General features: G+C 37.7%; 1 protein-coding gene across 1 annotated transcript in view; it reads right to left on the bottom strand.

Moving 5' to 3' along the window:
* The window catches only part of SPAG17 (sperm associated antigen 17), a 117,762-nt gene that overhangs the window by 39,975 nt on the left and 61,752 nt on the right, over positions 1–16,035 (bottom strand). The window contains 5 exon segments of the mRNA XM_019474093.1: positions 1,593–1,722; positions 3,360–3,733; positions 6,925–7,045; positions 10,766–10,974; positions 15,130–15,223. Coding sequence (XP_019329638.1) covers positions 1,593–1,722; positions 3,360–3,733; positions 6,925–7,045; positions 10,766–10,974; positions 15,130–15,223 — 928 coding nt within the window.

Genomic DNA, 16,035 nt, shown 5'->3' on the forward strand with positions numbered 1-16,035 from the left:
ACTGGAACAGGTTGCCCAGAGAAGTGGTGGATGCCCCATCCCTGGAAACATTCAAGGTCAGGCTGGACGGGGCTCTGAGCAACCTGATTTAGTTGAAGATGTCCCTGCTCATGGCAGGGGGGGTGGGCTAGATGACCTTTTGAGGTCCCTTCCAACCCAAACTATTCTATGACTCTATGATTCTATTAATGACACAGAAAAAGTAAACAGCATGCTAATGACATCTGATTATGACATGGCTTTGGAAGGCTATCAATGCAGAAGAAAATCTGAATGGATTACAGAAAAAAAAAGCATCCAAAACTGCCCCATGAACTTGAAGATTAAAGTAATAGGAATTTGATACAGCCTATTAAAATGAAATTTAATGCAAAAAGGAATAAAAATAATTTACGCTTCAGACAAGTTTGCAACAGTAGAAGAAAAGAAAGACCTGGAGGTATCATCCATACAGAATGACTACAAGTTATCAGTGTGAAAATATGGTGACAAGAAATGCAAACACAAGCCTATGGTGCATCAGAATAAAAGCAATGGAGATTCCATTGTGAAAGGTAATGTAGAGATCTTATTAATAATGTGATAGAGAACTCTGGTCTCCCATATTCAAAAAAAGGAACTTAGACTAAGTGTATGCAAAAGACAACAGCATAGTCCAGAGAGGAATCTAAAACGCTTATAGCATATACATCCTAGGAAAAAAAAAATATTAAACTTTTCACTATAAATTTGTCAAGACTAAGCAGTGGAGAGGAAAGGTGGGGGGAAAAAGTGATGATAAATAAAGGATAAGGAATAAAGGATATACACTGGCCACAGATACTGAGACTGAAAATTAGAAGATGGTTTGTCAGGGAAGTTCTCAAACATCCTTCCAGTTATCCGAAGGAATATCCTAAGAACAAGGACTGGACTTGATGACTTGAAAGTCTCCTTTTTGAGAGACTTTTCTCTTTGGCAGCAATTTTTATTCACATACTACCAATAAATTATACGTTAATATTATGACAGATCATAGTTATTCTTTGCACTAAGTAGCACTGACGGTGATCTCAGACTACACTCTGAGTTATGAAGTAAACTTTTACTTGGTTCTTTCTGAGCCAAACAAAATGATGTAAGAATGGTTATATTGGGACAGATCACAAGTCCATACAACCAATTAATAATGACCAATAGTAGGTGCCTTGGAATACATACAATGAGAAAGAAAAATATGGTAAGTTCTCTGCGAGAGAAGCATTTCTCAATACCAAGACTAAAAACTGTGTAACACATAAATAAGGATTTGACACTATTGTAGTTACAAGGATTTCTTTTAAAATACTTTGTGTTGAATCACTCTGCTACCAATGTAGTTCTTACACACCCTTTTACTTATTAGAGTCCTAGCATGTTAGAAGAAAAAGAAATCTGGAGTAGGAGAGAAATTATTTGATATGAAGGTAACAAATTAGCATTGTGCAGCAGCTGAGTACAGATAAAATTGCATTTTCACACTGGCAGAATTTTCAAACTAAAGAAATATGCCCTTTATTAAGTATCATCAGCCCTGCTAACTTTAAATCTGTCCAAAACACTGGAAATGTTACCTTTCTTAGTGCTGGTCTCAGGTGAAGGCTCCAATTCTGGTAACGGTTGCATGTTATCTGGAATTGTAGGTGGTGGTAAGACAGGGCCAGAATCGGGACTCCTACTCACTGTGCCGTCAGCAAACAGAATCTACAGCAATCAAGGACATACTAGAGGTTAAAATCACTTCAAACACCAATACAAAGTCTCAAAAGAATGAGTCGCAAATGCAGTAGTCTCTAGAATATTGTGGGTGATGGAGGGGAAAAAAGTAAAAGACTCTCAGAATGAATACAAGAAATAAAGAAGCTATCTCAAAAAGAAAGGACTTCTAATTGCTGCAGTTCACGTATGTAATTAATGGGGACTCTAGTAACAAATAGGCATTATAAAAGTAAACAGTAAAGATTATTCTTTGACTATTTAAGTCGTCAAAGGTTGATGACTTTTTTTTTTGTAGCAGCTGTAACGCATCTGTATCACCATATTGATCTGTATTCAGGTATTCCACATATTTAGGATTGCTGTTAACTTTTTAGCCATCAAGACAGCTAACAAAAAGAAGTCATAGTTATTTATCTTATTATAGCTGGTTTCTGAGATCTATTGTCCATTACACTCAACTCTTCATTTGCATGTTCCCTGTGTAGCAGGGAACAATTGTCCCTGAATTCATTTACAAACACAGTACAGATGTTCTAGGGAGAACACGGTACAATGTGGAAAACAAATGGACAACATACAAAAACATCTCAAGAGTTACAGTTACTGTAAGGTAATTCACTATTTCTTCTTTTTTGAATGCTTATCTATATGCAATACATTCTTGATGAGTCACAAACTTTAAGTTAATATAAAGAAGGACGCACTCATAAACTGCTTATACAAAGACTATGGTACAATTATGCTAGGCAGATAAGATCTATATTCTTCTGTCAGGAGACAGTATGTTGAGAATATATAGACATACAGCAGCTAGCTTTTTGCATACTTCTGAAATGGATATGTTTCTCAGAAATCCTGGCTAAAAGGTTTAAGAGCTAATGTAATGAATGAATGAATGTAAAGTACTTGTACTAGGAGTTGTGGTCTACTTAGAAAAAAAACTTGAGGAAGTAAGGAATTATTTTGACAGTTTCTGAGTCAAAACAGATGACTCCTCTTTTCATTTGTTTGCTAACTACACATAGAGTCTTAGACTTCAAAAAGACAGTTGCTTGTAGATTGATTACAGTATCTGCAAAAATGGTATCTAGCCTATAGCACCTAAAAGGTACCAGAATTCTGGGCAACCTAAATACATGTAAACAAAGAAGGTACTTAGGAATATAAAGTCTTTTTGATGAAAATTTAGGATACCTAAAGGTGTCTGCAGGGAATGAAAAACAGTTCAGGTCTTTGCTGGATCGCACATGACTGTTTAGATGAATGAAAAAATATATGGATGCTTTTGTGTTGCCAAAAATACCCAAAGCCCAACTAATCCACACTTCAGATGTTTAAGTCCAGGAATGTAGTACTCAAAACCATATTCAGCTATTTCCTAATCCCGAAGTTGCCTAAAATCTTCACATGCCTAAAATTTTCATCATTAAAGCTCCCTACGCGCCTTCAGCTCTAATTCTGAACAAAGCCAAGAGCATTTTAGTCTTGACATGGCTGTGTAACTCAGTCGTTACTTAACTCCTTCATCTACAAACTGGACATTTCGCTATCTCAGTTGACAAGCACAAATTCAAGGGTAATCACACATGCAGGCTGCTTTCAATGAATTCTACTAAACATACCTGGGTAGATCCATCCATCATGTACTTTATGACAGTTCCTTGACTGGTGATGACTCTTGACACCTCTTGTTCTGTTTGCCTTGCCACAGATGCATATAGATGAGAGTTCTTTACCTTTTGGGGATAACTCTGCCTAACCAGAATTTCCAGAGTAGGCTGCTTGGCCTGTTCTCTTTTGGTGTCTTCGTGCTTTATGTCACCTTCCGTAACCTCATGTTCCTTCTCTCCACTTTTCATAACCTCTTCCTCCTTTGCTTCGTTTGCTTCAGTCTCACCTTTCTCAACCTGCTCTGCCTTGGCTTCATCTGCTTTGGCCTCACTTTTCTTTACCACCTCTTTCTCAGCTTCAGCTGTAGTAGCTTCACCTTTCAAATCTGAAAACAAATTCTGAATTACTTAATACTGTGCAGCACACATTCAAGCAGTGCTAAACACCCAGCATCACGGTGTCTACAGAAGGTATGCAACTTTACATGAGTAAGACTAACCCTCCTTGGCTTCCTCTGTAATCCACAGAGTAAGGGACAGACTCTGTTTTTCAGAGAACAATTCAAAGCAGTCATCTACTCAGAAACTCTGCATCCTCCTGTGGAAGTGTATGTCTTTCCAAATGAAAACAAGGGAAATTTGAAGATGGATTTATTACAGATTCTGAACTTTTGGAAGACTGACATCAGGTGAGAGGAATTTCCTAATTGCCCATAAAGGTGAAAAAAGTTATAGAATCATAGAGTCATAGAATAGTTTGGGTTGGAAGGGACCTCTAAAGGTCATCTAGTCCAACCCCCCTACCATGGGCAGGGACATCTTCAACTAAATCAGGTTGCTCAGAGCCCCGTCCAGCCTGACCTTGAATAAGCACTGATAGGCTGCAATAAGGTCTCCCCGAAGCCTTCTCTTCTCTAGGCTGAACAACCCAACTCTTTCAGCCTTTCTTCATAGGAGAGGTGTTCCATCCCCCTTATCATTTTCGTGGCCCTCCTCTGGACCTGCGCCAACAGGTCTGTGTCTTTCTTATGCTGAGGGACCCAGAGCTGGACACAGTTACCGAGTTTCACCAAGTCTGATTTTGTATAGAAACTGAATTTAGATATTTTGTCTACTTGAACAAATAAGGGTTTTAGATTAAATTATGGCAGCGTGTTGAGCGTGCTAGTGAGTATAATTGTGGTAGTTGTGTCAAGAGACTACATGTATGCGTCCGTGATTGCTCTGTTCACCTCAACTATTCAGCATTTCAACTCATGCTCCTTGCCAAAAAACTATGTACGTTTGAAAACCCTCTGCACCCTCTTTACTTCATACCAGATTGATCAGAGCACATTTACCCTAAACCGGCAAAATGTGCCAAGCTGGCTGCATCCGCAGGGGCATTACTAGCAAAGACAGAGATGTGATCATCCCACTCTACTCAGTGCTTGTCAGGCTGCACTTGGAGTACTGTGTCCAATTCTGGTCCCCACAATTCAAGAAAGATGGGGACAAACTGGAGAGGGTCCAAAGGAGGGCCACAGAGGTGATCAAAGGGCTGGAGAATCTGTCTATGAGGAGAGCCTGAAGGAGTTAGGTCTCTTCTCCCTGGAGAAGGCTCAGGGGGCACCTCATCACAGTGTTCCAGTACTTAAAGGGCAGCTACAAAGAGGACAGAGGCTGTCTCTTCACAAGAGGCCACATGGAGAAGACAAGGGAGAATGGGTACAAGTTGCACCAGCAGAGGTTTCATCTCAATATAACAAAATTTTTTTTCAGTGAGAACAATCACTCACTGGAACAACCTGCCCAGGGACGTGGTAGAGACCCCATTGCTGTAGGTTTTCAAGATGCGATTGGACAGGGTGCTAGATAATCTCATCTAGGCTCACTTTTCCACAAAAGATTGGACCAGATGATCTTCTGAGGTCCCTTCCAACCTGGGCTGTTCTATGATTTTGATATTAAAGGGAAAGAGATGTCCGAGAAGAAAAATGAGGGAAGCTTTTACTAGCAATTGAGGTCTATGTGGCTGGGGAAAAAAAAAAAAAATCAAGACATTCCCCTCTCACATTATTATAAATTTGTGCTGGATCCTTGTGTACCATACTACATTTATTAATGCTATTTAATACAAATTTCTTATTTTTTATTAATTTATATACACTGGACTTACCACTTAGCTGGTTTCTAAGAGGCATGTTGTTTCATCAGTTGCCAGGAAGACAAATGATTCTGCTGGGTTTTATGCAACAGCTCATGCACAGGATGTGTTGGAATTACTGCTGGCATGTACTTGGTGTGTGTGATAAATCTGGTTTATTCCTGGATATGGGCACCTCTGCAGTTGTGCTGATCTATTTTCACATACTCAATAGTTCCAGTACAGCCTGGGCTGGACAGATTTGTTGCACATAGGCTTTAAATGACATCTGTAGGTAGCTGTTTTTAAAACTGACCAGATGACAACAGCAAAATTCACATTTGTCTGCTTCAAAACGTAATGGTGTGACTACAAAAATCCAAGATTTACTACAGTTTACAGTATGCAAAGATGAACCTCGTGCTGGTTTTCAAAAACACTAGGAAATGGAATCATTGCAGAAAGATGTCACACACGGAAACTTACAAGTACCTATAGAGCCTATGGGTCTTCAAAAGGAAATTCAACGATAAGAGCAGAAAGGCTAATGACCAACTTCTCTGTATGTACTGGATGGCATAAACCAAAGGTCTTATGTGAAGTAATTCCTGCTTGAATCTGATCATATCTTTTAGAAAAGCAGCAAAACCTGACTGTAAAATATCCAGTAGCAGCGAGTCCATCACAGCCTGGGTTAGTTTTGTTAATCATTCTTACCATTAAAAAATGAGTATAACTTAAATCTAGTATAAAGTACTACTTTTCAGTTTCAAGCCCCTGAAATTTGTAATACCTCTGTATGCTGTGTTTACAAACTCTCTGTTTACAAGCTAACACCAAAATTCTGTTTCCTTTGTACTTCCAGACTGGCACCAGTGACTCCTTTGACCTTTTCTTTGGTAATTAAATTGAGTCCTCTGGTGACATAAGCTCACTATAGGATACATCTTCAATGCTTTAATCATTATTGTCATTCTTCCCTGAATCTTTCAAAATAGGAACATCTTGTCTTGTGGACTTAAGAACAGTACATACAATTCCAAAGGAGGTGCAGATATAGTAACATAACAATCTTCCTGTTATCACTCAAGATTTCTTGAGATATATGCATTTATGAATTGGATTTGCTCATTTTTCTTTAGTATTCCAATATACATGCATATTCAACTGATTATCCAACATGACTCCCAAGTGCTTTTTAGGGTCGCTGCTTCCCCGCCCCCAAGCTGTTACGTCCAACAACTTGCAATTCTAGATTTTACATTTGTTTGAATTAAAACACATTATTTATGTTGCAAATACTATTAAATAGACATTATGACAGACTTAGCAATCTGAGATGTTAAAAAATTCATATTGTTACATCTAAACCCATCAAGGCAGAAATAATTTTCTTCTGTAATTTTATCTTCTTTTAAATTTCCTTACTTTGCATTGGCTCAGAAAACTAACCTCCAAAACTTTCACCAAGAAAAGTTAATACTAGTCCATTGGGACAGGAGACGTTCAAACTTGGGAAAGCAAGAGCATTTGACATCACTTGTGTTTGGGAAGCTGATTCTTCCATTTCCATCTACAGAATGAAATATGAGTTAGTTTTATTCTACATTTTTAAAAGAATGAAGAAAAAATTAGACTACAGATTTCAGTTGTAACAAAACATTTAAAAAATAGTGCTTTTTATCACTCATTTTTAACATTTTGAGAGTTTATGGATTCTGAAGTGGAAACATTAGCTTTTTTTCTTTGATTATGCTATCTTCTTTCATTCCTCTTTATTAACCCTTGAAGAACAACTCTTCCTAACTTTATTCATTGCTATCTTGTGCACAGTGTCAAGATGAGATCCCAATAAATGGATAGTGTGAAGCAGAACAGCGTGAAGTAATTCTTGAAGTTGCACATCAGTTATTTTGCCTATAATCATTAAAAGACCACAAAAGATAAACAAAGCTGTACTTCCAGCCTGCTGCAAATACAGCACTGACTTGAGAAAAGGGATAGGAAGGAATGTTTGGCAGTCAAAATGTGTAATTCTCTTTGCACTGCTCTGTAGTGGAAACTATTCTGATGGCTAGAAAAGATGAGGTTGACCTAAGTCTGAAGACCCTGGAACATCTGGAAAAAATACAACAATGGACCCTTTGATGTCATTCCCCAAAAAACCTATGTGACAATGAACTACACTATGCCAGTAGTCATAAGATGAAAACAGTTTTGGGTTGCAGACAGAGGTAACAGAGAGAACTTATCCTGGCATTGCCCCATATTCTTGATTTTTAGGAATAGAAATATAGGGAAAAATTGGCAGATGTTTTGCCACCTGTTTTTCAGCGTAAAGGATGCTGTACATTTTATGGTTACTTTACACAGTATTACTGGGTAATTAAGGCTATCCTCAGTACCCTAAGATTGTAGTCACAGGATCATGGAGTAGAAGTCGGGGTATAGGGTAGAACAGGGTAGAAGTAACCCTCAGTTGTCATCTACTTCTTCCTGTCTAACGGTAAAAAAAAATCAAGTATGTCTATATCGTTAGAGAAAACTTTTAATGTAACCTATTCTAAAAATTTCCAGGACTGGAGGTTTCCCAGCTATCTATTCCATTGCTTTACCTTGACTAACCTTACTGACATTTTCCTATTGGTTAGCCTGAATCTCTCTTGCAAAAAATTTGTTTATTTCTGATTATTTCTTCTAATTATATGGGTAGCATAAGAGATGACGGTGTCCCTTTAGCTCTTTACAGAAGGCTATTCTGTCTCTCAACTCGAGATCAAACAAACCCAAACCAAGCCTTTTAATCTTTCCCCACCAGTCAAGTTTTCTAGACCTCTGACCTTTCTTGGTGCTTTCCTTAGAACTCTGCAGTGTGGCCCACATTTTTCTTGCAGCGCAGCATCCATAACTGGACACAGTACTTCAACTGAGGCCCTACCAGCCATGAATGGAAAATAACTTCACATATTTAGCAGGCTATACTCCTGTTTATTCACCTCAATGTGGTCTTTGCCCTTCTCACAGCAAGATGGCATTGTTGACTTATGTATAACTTGTGATCCATTGCAACTCTCAGACCTTTCTCTATAGAACTATTATTGATAGAACTGTTACTCATTCTGTACATATATATTGATTATTTATACGTAACTGTAGAACCTAGCATTTATTCTTATTGAATTGAATCCTGTTTTCCAGACCACGTCCATGTGAATTTGTCAAGTTCGCTTCGGATTTTAATCCTGTCCTCCAAAATACTTGCAGACCCACACAGCTGAGTGCTGTATGCACTAATACGGATACTCTCTTTCAGAGTTTTTATTAAAACACCAAAAATGGACTGAAGACATTCTAAACAAAATAGTAAAAAGCCTTTTGGAAGAAGAGGAGGAACTTAGATGTCCTCCTGACAGAATTTTAACGGTAGGGGAATTTGTTTGTTTAGGGTTCGTTTGTACCACACAATTGCTGTATGTTATGCTGAGTGCTGTTTGGCAACTCCCTACACCACTTTCAATGCTCATGCTCTTTAAACACCTAGCTAAACTGGTTGAAATTAGGTCAGCAGGACTTTTTGTGGATACAGACAGAATCCATGTTGAAACAAAAGCCGCAGCGTTACTTCATCCACTAGGTACCGTGGAAGCAGCATAGCTATCTCATGTTTAGAGTGTCTTCCAAGGCTATTCCTGCAGCTCTCAGTACGCATTCATTCTTGACATATTCTTATTACTCACCCATCTCATTTGCTCTGTAATGGAAGCTATCTCCTGTTCTGAATAAACCTGCACTGCATTTAACCCTTCGTTTCCATATTGCCCATTCTACCTCTTCAAACAGTTCAGTCCAGCTCTGACAACAGAATTATGATCTCCATTCAACCTCCCTTGCCAAGAGAGCTGAGAAGATAATTCATAAACCTCTCATGCATGCATAGCAAGAGTGATTTTGAGAGAAGTGGCCAAAGTAACCAGAGTAGACAAAAGACCAATTTTTCAAGACATAGTTCTGAAAAAGAGACAAATCAGATCTTTAGACCAGAAGGTGGTGATTCTTTTCAGCACAGTGCCCTAGAAAATGGTAACAAGTAAAGTAGAGTTTCATGAAATGCCTCTGGAATTGGAAGCCACTACAGTTGGATGAACTAGTGTTAATTTTCCATGGAGAAAGTCTGAGGAACAGGACAAAAGAGAAAACGGTGCAGGAAAAGATGGAAGACATGGTGCCACTCATGTTCTCTATATATCACCCATCATCCTGTGGAAGAAGCAGAACATAAGAGGGAGGAATGACTGGGTTAATGGAAAATAATTGGTCATGAGAAGTAGTATATGCAGTAGATTGGACTTAAATTTGGCTTGGGGTGAGAACTGAGACATTTTATTAGCAGTTCTTTCTGCATCGTTTCAGCCATATTTGATTAACGATGGAACCAAGTAGGGGGAAAATTAAACACACTACTATATGCTTTAAACATTTTTGCAGTTAATGTTAAATTACATTTAACAAGCACATTATCTAGAAATGTGACCCATTTCTAAACTGATATGGCCTCCCCTACTCACATGTTTTTATGCCAAAAAGGTTTCTCATAGACCTTTGTGGAAGATGCTCAAGATTAAATGCTGTGCATTTCTGATGCACATGGTCCTGTAATTCCTGTATTACTCTGTGCTAAGTATTCAATAACAGAGATTCAGAATCTGCTTTTGAAATGTCATCCATCCTTTCCAAAGGACTGTCCTGTGATAGAAGTATTTGAGTTATAGGCAAAAGTAACTTCCTCAAGTTGCTGGTCCCTGGCTTGTGATCAGCTGGAAAGACCAAACTGCAGAGCAAGCTTTTGCAAAACTGTCTCCACTAATTTACTGTCTCCACTAATTTACCGGTTGGTTAGACTTTCCAATACAGGTTTTGGAAAGCACAGAAAAGTTCTCTTACTTGGTTAAGCTAAAAATTAATTTCTAGAGCAGTTCTGGCCACTGAGATATTAATAATGTAACAGGTGTTAACTGTAAAGCCAAAATTGACAAAAGTACGTGGACCACGGAAGTCACACTGCTTTACATCATGGAGTCATAAAGGCTAGCCTTATTAACAGCTGCCAATATGTACATCTGAGAACAACTGAAAGAGTAAAACATAACCTTAGAAGCACCATAAATTGTTAGGAATTTGTTAAGGCACAGCTCAAAGCCCTCCAAGAAGAATATATGTTTCTGTTACATAAGTTTATGTATTTGAATTTGTTTGTTTCTTTTCTGCGTTCATTGGATAATATCTATTCTCTCACCTTTCCTTCTTCTTGCTTTACCAGGTCATCAGGTGGTGGAGGGCCTATTTTGCTATGTCTTGCTTTTGTAGATGGCAGAGATTTTCCTGATTTTTGTTTGAAGGACTTATCTTTTTTTCCTGAAGCTGATGTAACAGGAGAAATTATGGTCGGTATATGAACAGAAGGGATGTTCAGAATTCTTGCTAGGACAGGATCTTTTTTATCATCTAAGGAAGGGAAAAGCAACATTTTTAATGCAATTAAGTTTCATAAATGTAGATGGCCACATTTTATTTTTTAACAAGATTTTGTACACTAAATTTCACCTTAGAAATAATAACCTTGGTGAGGGAGTTTATTATTTCAGATAGAGGGACTGAATATATGAAATTATTTAGAAAGTCTTTCCATAGACTGACTACTTTCCAGCCTAAAAGGCATCTTGAAACTATTGTTTCCCACAGGTCATCACTTCTCTCTCAAAAATAGAAAATACAATATTTTAAATTCTCTTTTACCTCCAGAATACTTAACAGGTGGATTCATTTTGAGTCTAGTATCTAGGAGATGATCACTGTTGTTATGCTTTATCATGGGCTGATCCAGCATGGACCGACTCCGGCAGTTTTGCACTACATAGCTCTATTTGCTATAATGATTCAGAAAGATTCTGATGATCTAGACTTGCTAAGACTCTCCTAATTGTTAACGGCCAAGCATTAGGGCAGCCTGCTAAGCATGTTGACAGGAAGTAGTCATGTTACCTTCCAAAACAGTTTCTTGAAAATAAAATTAGTAAAACATTTTTGTTTCGACGAACTGACACTTCTCTTCAATCAGAAAAACCCAGACAGCTCTAACCTTAATGCTTTTTTGAAAGATTTTTTTTAATCATCTTTTCTTGCTTGAAGGCAACCTAAGTCCCAAACCTATAACTCATGAAATAGCACCTTGTTTCCCACCCAGACAATTTAAGCAATTTAATTCTTGTTTGTTTTGGAGAACTTGTTACCCCAGATGGAGCAACTTGTTATCCACATCTTAAACCACATCCTATAGATAAGAACTGAAAACACCAGTGAGCAAAACATGATGATCTCTGAAACCTTTTGAAAATCTTTTTTTAAATAAATAAAAAAAGCTTGATTTTATCCACATCTTAACCACATCCATATAGATAAGAACTGAAAACACCAGTGAGCAAAACATGATGATCTCTGAAACCATCTTTTGAAAATCTTTTTTTAAATAAATAAAGCAAGCTTGATTTGCTTAGTAGTTTCTACAAAGTATGAAGTTTAATGACAAGTCAGTCATTTCAAGAATGTCTTTAGGAAGACTTCAAAAAATCCTTTTTTTTTTGTTTTGGTAAAATTACATTTTAATTCTGCTTCTTCCAATGAACAATATTGTTTAATGTGAAAACTGATACATCAGGCAAAGAAAAGTTAAATAACTCATTGACAAACTGCAAGCCAGATCACATTCAGACAAAGTAGGAAAGAAATGCATCTGGAAGCACGCTAATAGAACCATTCTGGTGTGAGATCATAGCATTTTCTGTAATGCAGATGAAGTGTTAGTATATTTTTGGCTGAAAAAGATAAAAGGTAGGCCTAAGTGCTACTATGTCCACTGTTTTCAGAAAGGTTTTAGCATAGATGGTTTTAGCTCTGCAGATAAGAAAATGCAGAGGCCATCTTAAAAATAAAGTTCTAAACTACTAGAAAGGCTGCCTACATGTTCATTTGCCTTATGGATGATTCTGGATTTATGGCAACTGCAAAGGTGACTCAAAATTTAAGACACTCAGGCTAGAAGAAACTATTAGATGATCTGGTGATAAAGTTCTATTTAGGAGTCCATGGATAACAAGCCTTCCACCTCAGTTTTTAAGCCTTCAATCTCAGTTTTTGTCTTGGTGCCAGCATTAGGGAAACACACAAAAATCTGAATATATCCATGACCTTTAGGCTGAAAGGCGAAATTTAGATCACCACAAAGATTTTTGAAATCCCCGTTTTCATTAGCTGATGCATGAGAACCTGATGCTTTGTTAGGTGGCTCTGCTTTCATGTACTGAAATTTATGCTGCATGGCTTTTACAGCTTTTTGGAAGTCTGAGGAAAGGCAAACAAATCTGTTTTATTTGTAATGTTCTAGAGAGAAATTCTCAGCTAATTATATAAAATAGGAAAGTTTAAAATTCTCCATGGAGTCCATTCTGATACACATTTATTAGACAGCATGGCCATGGAATAAACAAGTAGTAGTACCCATCTCCAGGTGGATGGTGAGAAGAAACCGCTGACTAAAACTCTGACAGAGCGAGTGCTCCACAGAGAAGCAGGATAGCTGAAATGAAGGATTCTGAGGCAACTGTCCAATAAAATCATTAGCGAATGTAATCCATCTTGTCAGGTGAGTATAAATATCCATGTGAACACTGCAAACTGGGTATAAGCAAATTCTTATATATAGTGAGGGGAGCTATCCTTTATAGCTACCCATGCTGTGAAGTGGAGCACACTCAGTTTCAGATGACACTACTTTCCAGAGTGCTGAATTTAGGAACAGAAGCTGTTATAGGCTTTTGATCCCTAAGGAAATTTCACCTACCCCTTTACTCTTGTTGCCCTGAAAAATGAGAACATTGTGTCTGAGGGTAACAATGAAAAACAGTGGATTATTGAGACAGAGGGAAAATGTCTTTAGAAATCTTGAGAGAGATGGGAAATTCCAGAGGACTGTCAGATTAAGGAAGGTTTCCTTCCTCCTGTACACATGTGCAGATTTCTAGCACTTGGAGTTGTACTCTCATGATTTCATCAAGGCACAAAGAGCAAATGCAAGGGTTCTATAATACCGAGAGATGAAAGCCCCACAGGTGCTCAAGCAGTGCCAGATTCACAAAGCGATGAGGAGCTTACTTCTCAGTCTGGTTGTAAGGTGGTCTGAAGTTAGATTTTGGTCATGCTAGAGAAAACAAATAATAATTCAAAACTTAAACAAATATTAACATTTAACCAAGAAATTAAACAGATGCATAAAGCTGGCAGCGAGCCTGAGGCCTTTTGTCATCTTAGCTTCCCTAAAAGGAAGATGGAAGAGACAAAATGAGAAAAACAGTAAGAAAAATGAGAAAAACAATAAGAAAAATGAGAATTAGAGAGGTTCCAGAAAATGATTTCAGTAATGCAGGGAAAATGAGTAATTTGCAACCAATTTAACCAATCGTTGGAAAGAAACTGCTGATTACATGGCATACCATTCTACATTAGGGATGGATGGCATATGAGAATAGTCTAAGCCAGAATATTTCTGGTCAGAATTTTTCTGAGCACTTACGATACAAACACCCACAAGGGGAATTAGGCATAAGCAAGTAATTGTAGAAAACCTGCAAACAATCAAAGAATGCCAGTCAGCAGTGCTGCACTAAAGCTCAACATGGCAAGGATTATTCTAATGTAGAATGGGATGCTTATGGTAGATGTGAAAAAGCCTGAACATCACAGCTGACATGTAGGTGTTTAATTAGACATGTCTCTCTTTTATGCCAAAATATATGTTTTCACAGTCCACTACATTGTGGATGCCCTCTTGGCCCAAGTTTAAGAAGTCCTTTTTTAGTAATTAATTTTCTAAAATGTATTTGAATAATTAAAACTGAGTGTATAGTCCACACAAAGATGCATTCAATTAAATGTTTTCATATTTTAAGAGCTGAAAAATGCTGGGATTATTTTCTGATTAGAGGATGGTTTCACTTTTATACATATGATGGTTTCAGTGGCCTTTCAAATGTAATGGAAACAAAAAGCTCTTGGTAAAAGCAGACGCTATTTTCATTGTGGTTTTGTGAAGCAATTGCTTCCAGTTGGTGAATGTGTTTATTGAAAGGCTGAGAGAAATCCCTCATTATGTCTGCACAACTGTAACCTAAAGTCCAACTCCTAATGTAAAATGAAAGTTCCATAATCACCTATATAAGTTTACAAAAATATTATTTCTTGGAAAACCAAGAAGACTCCTCAGCAAATCACATTTTCTTTGGCTCAAATTAACTGGCTGATTGTGCTGGGCTACTTAATAACAATACTTGGAAGTTTCTCCCTCCACTGCTCTGTTTTCACAGTAAGTAAAAAAAGCATGGAGACCTCCCTCCATTTTGAAATTTGAATCATAGAATATTCTTGACAACGTAATCTCATCTCGAGCCTTGCTGAAAATTCCCCACCATGTAGTAACAGCTGCTGAGAAAGGCAGAGTTGCATGCAACAAATTATTGGGTTAAGGAGTATATGAAGGAAAAAAAAAAAAGAAAAAAAAAGAATTCCCCCTATGGTTCTCAGATATCCTCTTCTATTTGCTTACTTTACCTGCTGTCTTCCCTGTAGGTCCATAATAGCTCAGGGACAGCTGGATTCCATTTTCCAAGGTGGCTGAAAAAGATCCAAACTTGCTCACAGCTTTCTTTTGATTTTTCAATTTTCCTTTAAAAAAAAATTAGAATGAATTTTAAAGATAGCAACACATACCAGAACCACCTGACCTGCAAACCAATGACTGGTGTAAATGGTGGCACCTCAGTGTGGATGACTAACCTGTAAAATAGATTAATATAGGACAGCGAAAAGTTTATCATTCCACTCATAGGGTAGTATGTAATAGTCAGTTTTGTGTAATATAGCTGTGATTTTTCATCTAGAAATTGCATTCTAATTAGCTAGGTGTGTAAAAACAGGTTTAATAGCAACAACTAGTGAAAAGTCTTTGTGAATTTAAAGAGCAAAAGAACCTAGTTCTGGAGTCAAGGATCCTTGTTTCTGTTCCCTACTTGGCTGACAAGAATGCTGAACTGCTCATTTCAATCATAGAATCATAGAATCATTAAGGTTGGAAAAGACCTCTAAGATCATCGAGTCCAACTGTCAACCCAACATCACCATGCCCACTAAACCATCACATGTGGCCTATGCAGTATTAAAAGTCACTGTCCCTCAGGTATTGTCACAGGGACTGTATCTTGAGGATAAAGTAAAAGAAAGTAGAAAAAGTTGAGAAATTAGATCCAAAGATATGTCTGGCATTTGTGAAAGTGGATCAGGAGACAAGCTCACTTAGGGGTGCAGGATGAGATGTCACGTGATGGGTACTTGATCCTTGAGAACCACATGAACTATGCAAGGTAACACCTCCGAGACAGTGACACTGGATCCTACCTTGCCTCTAGTTCAACTCCTACTGCCTTAAAGAAAGGTTCTGCTGGTAAGAGGAAATCCTTG

This window comes from Aptenodytes forsteri, unplaced genomic scaffold, assembly GCF_000699145.1.
Source record: "Aptenodytes forsteri isolate BGI_AS27 unplaced genomic scaffold, ASM69914v1 Scaffold216, whole genome shotgun sequence".
Lineage (NCBI taxonomy): Eukaryota > Metazoa > Chordata > Aves > Sphenisciformes > Spheniscidae > Aptenodytes > Aptenodytes forsteri.